This window comes from Epinephelus lanceolatus, chromosome 11 (genome assembly GCF_041903045.1).
Source record: "Epinephelus lanceolatus isolate andai-2023 chromosome 11, ASM4190304v1, whole genome shotgun sequence".
NCBI classification, from domain to species: Eukaryota; Metazoa; Chordata; class Actinopteri; order Perciformes; family Serranidae; genus Epinephelus; species Epinephelus lanceolatus.
In genome coordinates, this window is record NC_135744.1 from 4517723 (window position 1) to 4523753 (window position 6031).

At 41.6% G+C, this 6031-nt stretch overlaps 1 protein-coding gene across 1 annotated transcript; it reads left to right on the top strand.

Annotated features, from left to right (window-relative positions):
• The first annotated feature begins 422 nt into the window (after positions 1-422).
• On the top strand, positions 423-4185 carry crx (cone-rod homeobox). The gene is made up of 3 exons (XM_033637668.1): positions 423-829; positions 1917-2068; positions 2347-4185. The coding sequence occupies exons 1-3, from the start codon at positions 733-735 to the stop codon at positions 2983-2985; spliced, it is 888 nt and encodes a 295-aa protein (XP_033493559.1). The 5' UTR covers positions 423-732; the 3' UTR covers positions 2986-4185.
• Positions 4186-6031: the final 1846 nt, after the last annotated feature.

Genomic DNA, 6031 nt, shown 5'->3' on the forward strand with positions numbered 1-6031 from the left:
GGTTACCTGGCTTCACCCTGTTGTTATTGTTGTTGTTGTTGTTGTTTATATTGTTATTATTATTATTATTATTATTATTATTATTATTATTATTATTGTTGTTGTTGTTGTTACTAATAACAATAATGATAATAATAATGATAACAATCTTTGAACCACTTTCTTTTTTAAGCTTGTACTCGTGTATTTAATCCACATGAGTAAAACCAGGGTCAAAGAATTCAAAGAATGTATGAGAATAAACTTTGTGTTAGTGTAGGGTGTCTTATTATGTAGCTTGTTGCTTTGGATAGTTTACATCGTGTGTGTGTGTGTGTGTGTGTGTGTGTGTGCGTGTGTGTGGTGGGAGGGGTTTGCTGAAGCCACTTGCTCCCTCTAATTAGCAACGTGTGCCGGTAAGGAAACTCAGTGGAGCCACTTCACCGAGGCGCAAAGGCATCCGGCGGCCACTTCACCTGTGTGATGACTTAACTGTGTGAAATCTGTCTTGCAGAAACAGTTCGGATGCTCAGTGTGCTCTGGTGTTTCTCTGCTGCTGAGCGGACTGACAGTAAAAGCTGAAACTGCAGGTAGAAAAAAAAGATACTTAGAGGTCCCGCTTGTTTCCGCAGCGGGTTGGTTGGATCCGACGCAGCGACTTGTTGCCCCAGCGGAGCCCTGAGGGGGCCTCGGTTGTTGTGTTGCGTGTCCGATATACAAGTCAGCGACAGGACTTAAAAGCCTGCTGTAAGGATGATGTCCTACATAAAGCAACCCCATTACACCATGAATGGGTTAAATTTGCCTGGCCCCGGAATGGACGTGCTACACACAACTGTCGCTTATCCATGTAAGTACAAACTTTCAGTTTAAAAAACTTTTCTTTTGTTTGACTTTTGCCTCTTTGTCTTCTGCTGTTGTAGTAATTTAGCATATGTCCTTCCTATAATGGTGCGTAAAGACGCACGGGCTGTGCGTAAAGCTGTGACGAGCGAAAATTAATTAAAGAGAGTAAGCAATTGTTTCGTACGAGCCTGTATTGCAAAAAAGTTGAATATTAATGATAGTAAAATGTTCCCTACCATAATATCATCATTACTACGTCGATGTAAGACAAAGAAATATGTAATGTAACTTATGTTATGAGAGGTTGATGGTTTCATTAAAATCAGTCTTTTAATTCCTACATCACTCTGCTGCCGTAAATACAATGTTTTAATACAGATAATGCGCAGATACATCGAACTATTTCAAACCACTGAATTGCAGGTAATCTTTGCGCACTCCTGAGTTCAGTGTCTGTCAGAAATCAAACAAGATTTGACACTCTTTTTTTGTTGTTGTATGTTTCTCACTTTTTCCGTCAAGGGTTGTCAAATGTTCTCACGTCATTGACACTCAAATAATTATAGATCGACTGTAGATGGAGACACTTAATGTGCCAAATGCCAAATTCCCCTGACCTCCCATACATTTACTAATTCTTTACTATATTTGTTTTGAAACAAATACATCGGCATTTGGCTGTGTACCATGAAGGACTGATAGATGTGACTTTGAATGTACAAACTATAGTTAAAGTAATAAAATGAAACTGTTTGACCTTCTCAGGGAAAACTGAAATGCTTCAAAGAACCAGTGACTATTGATGTAATGAGCAATACACTTTGTCTTCATATTGGTCATGAACTGCCTGTCGAAAACAAGTCAGGATTATAAACAGTATCAAAATGTACTGTAGTTTTCATTAATATTTGTTTGTTGTCCCCTGCTCACATAGCTGGTAAACAGCAAAAATACCCAAATAATCACTCATGTATGTGTCATTTTTTTCCTTTAAAATAAGAGCCGGAGTTGTGCTCATAATTCAGGTCAACTCTCTGTCTCTGCCAGAATAATAATCCCTCTCTGTGTCTCTTGGGTGTTGGGTCTTGCAGCCACTCCCCGGAAGCAGCGCAGAGAGCGCACCACCTTCACCCGGACACAGCTGGACATCCTGGAGGCATTGTTCTCTAAGACCCGCTACCCAGACATCTTCATGAGGGAGGAGGTGGCCCTCAAGATCAACCTGCCTGAGTCACGTGTGCAGGTACTGGAGAAGTAGGCTACAGCCAAGATGGAGGCCATACTGTTAACTGTTTGTGGGTTACTTATAGTGAGACATCTGAAGAACCTTTAAGGCAACAAACTTCTTCTACAGAGGAAGTACAGCAGCATATTTATGCTGTCTCCTGCATAAACATTTATAGTATAACACCTCAAGTCGTCCTTGTGCTTTCTCACCTCTAATTATTTACAACTTAACATATTTGTATGTCTGGCAGTTGTTTCCTGTCCTCACATGTATTTTTTCCTCTGCACCTTCAGGTTTGGTTTAAAAACCGTCGTGCCAAGTGCCGTCAGCAGCAGCAGCAGAGCAGTGGCCAGTCCAAGCCCCGCCCACCTAAAAAAAAGGCCTCTCCAGTGCAGGAACCCAGCGCCCCTGATCCTGTCCCTAACCCACCTGGCTCCTACAGCCCCTCCTCTGCCCAGTCAGGCCCCAGCCTGGCCCCGAGCTCCAGTACTGGAAACACTGCCGTGTCCATCTGGAGCCCAGCCATCTCGCCGCTGCCCGACCCACTGGCCTCCTCCTCGGCCCCCTGCATGCAGCGGCCCTCACCTTACCCTATGAGCTATGGCCAGCCGTCGGCCTACACCCAAGGCTACGCCAGCACCACCTCCTACTTCACCGGCCTGGACTGCAGCGCCTACCTGTCCCCCATGCACTCGCAGCTGTCAGGCACCGTGGGCGCCCTCAGTCCCATCACTGTGCCCTCAATGGGGGGCTCCCTAAGCCAGTCCCCAGCCTCGCTGTCTTCACAGGGCTACAGCACAGCCTCCTCCCTGGGCTTCACCTCTGTTGACTGCCTGGACTACAAGGACCAGCAGGCCTGGAAACTGGGCTTCACCACCATGGACTGCCTGGACCATAAGGACCAAAACTCCTGGAAGTTCCAGGTCCTCTAAAGAGCTGGAAAGGGTGGTGTTCATGTGTGTCAACAAGTCCATGTGAGATAGTGTGAAGCAGTTCTGCCAGAAGACTTGTTAACTTTGATTTTCAGTTTTTTGTTTGTAAGATTTTGTTTTATTTTCTAAAGGTGACCTCTGTAGAAATGCATTTTATCTGAAAGACTTTGAAGATGAAGAGACCAGAGACTGTCATCAATGCTGCCTCACTGCAAATCATATCTGCCGTCTTCTTCATGCTTCGTTAAATGAGAGAACAAAAGCCTTTAATGAGTTTGTAGGGAAATACTGGAGTTGTGCATATGAAAACACGCTGGGCCATCTCTTCCTTTAACATGACTGTCTGACACATACACACAACATGTGTTTCATTTTGTTCCAAACTTTCATTGTTATAGAGTGAAAGGAGAGCTGCTCTGACAAGAAGGAGCTCTGGAATCCTGTAAGTCACCTCCTCCTTCAGGGTTTGATTATTATTATTAAGCTATTTACTATAATTTTATGCTACATTTAAATATGTAATTTGGTTGCTTTTAGATATTTTTGAGATATTTGTGTAGAGTATTACATTGTTAGCCTTTAGTTTTATCATACCAATCTGTCTGATGACAAAATAGATCTTCTGTTTTAGTTGTGTGACATATTAAAGTGATTATTCTTTACACTTTGTGCACTGATAATCATTGAGATTCTCTGACGTGTTTGCAAGCAATAGTGAATGTCATGAAATTTTCTGATTCTGATAGAGTTAGAGTTATAAACTGATCTACATTCAGAGGTCAGTATGAAGTCTGGACACAGTGGATGTAAAGTGGCCTCGTGGTGGTCAGGTCTAGACCTGTCATGTTTGTCAAATGGCCTGCATGGCTCTCACTGGTCCATCTTGGTTATTTTAGTTTATCTGATTCTGGGAGTGTCCCAATCCTCTTAGCCTCCCTTCAGCAATGCCCTAAGTGAATTATTTAGGATTATCCCCCCCCCCCGTCTCTCTCACCCATCTCACCCACCTCGGCCTTCTCTTTCCTTTCCTGGCTTTCTCCTTGCTTCCCTCCCATCTTTTCTATCTTTATCCATCTCTCCAACCAGCTTCATGTGTATCCCACTTGTTCTGTGTGTATTCCCTCCCTCCCCCCAAATAACTTGTTCCAAAATGTCTGAATCATTGAAAACAATGCAGTTTAATAAAGTGTTTTTACTACAGTTGTTTTCATTAATTGTTCCAGCTCTGAGATATCTCTCTATCATCCCTACATCATCTCAGCAGTTCCCCTTCTTCTGTCCCCTCCTGGACTCCACCCCCGCCTCTCCACCCATCTCCCCAACTTCTTTGACAGTTTGGTAATCCCCACATGACCTGATTACTGCCACGCAAACTTAACTATGACATCAAATATGTGAAAATGTTTTATAGAGGTGTATGATGTTCATGTTGAAGGAAAGGGGTTTGATTATCTGTTACTTAACAAATGCTTTCTTTCCAAAACATTTGATCCACCTCTAATTGATTTCTATGACTCATTTTGCCATCTTTTTAAGGCTACACTGGACAGTAGGTTTGTGATTTTACAGCAGTTACCATAAAATTATCAACACATTTAACCTATCTATCTAACCTAGTGTTCTTAAGGTAGTGTCATTTAGAATCAGATTCAAGTTGTGCAAGTGAAGTGATAAATGCTTCATTTCAGATAAATAAATCTAAAAGACTTGATAAAAAAAAATCTAATTCTATGTTTTGTTGCTATGTAAATTACAGCTGGTTAAAACCATGTGAAATGTCACAACATTTTGATAATAAATCCAGATCGAGTGCACTAGAGACATGTAAACGGGTAGCGAGAGACATTTCAAAGCATTTTTCTGCACACAACACTGACCTAATCCCACTCTGTGCTGGTTTAATCCCTCTGCCCTCCCTCTCTGTGGTGTGATTGGTTAATCCCTGCGTCTGTGTACTCTGATTGGTTAACCTCTCTCAGAGGGTGCAGTGCACTTGTAATCTTCCCCCTCAGCACTGAGAGTTTCAGACAGACATTTGTGCTGTAATCCCAGGGAGGAGCAGATGTGATGGGGGATGGACGGCACCGGGCAGACCTTGAGGAAGGTTAATGCTGAGAAACAAAAACACAACACGAAGTCTGAGGAGGAAACCTTTCGACCCTGCTTCATTGAATTTACCTGTGGTGGAAGAGGAATCAGCTCTTTTACTTATATGAATACCGCAGTGTAAAAATACTCTGTCACAAGTAATATCCCTGCATTCAAAATATTACTTTAGCAAAAGTATGAAAATATTTAAGTCAAAATTTACTTTTGACTTTAATTCACCAAAAATATTATAATTATTGATGTTTTAATGTGTAAGCATCACTAGTAGCAGATTTTACTACTTTATACACTGACAGGCAGTTTAGTCCACAATAATACATCATAAATATTAGATTAGATACATTTTGTATTTAATAACCTGTATCTGCAAAGTAAATAGCGACTAATGTTGTCAAATAAATGTAGTGTAGTAAAAAGTACAATTTGGCTTCCACAATGTGGTGGAGTAGATGTAGCATTAATTGGAAATGCACAAGTTAAGTATTTTACTTCAGTACCATTAAAATTTTAATGAAATGCAGCACCTGAGTAAATATCTCCCCTACTGGAATTTATCATAGACTGTATAAATAATGGACATAGCTACCGTGAGGTCATCCATAGCTACTGTGAGGTCATGTCGCATAGACTGTATATCAGTGTCGTACACAGACATTTTGCAGGGCAGGTGCTAAAAGTGGAAAAAAGGGCATCCCCTCTACTTTTTTTTGCAAGCACAAAAAAATGTCCACACACAAAGCGCAAAGTGTACAAAGTTCTCTATCTGCCAGCACCAAAGGGTTTCTTCAACCTAAGTACACACAGTACATTTGTGCATAGGAATGAACAGGGGAAATGTGTGTCTATGAGCTGTCTCAAGATCCATACTATATACACCTAGCAGCTGCTACACATACACATTCACTTTCTGCATTTATCATTTATTTATAACAGGCAA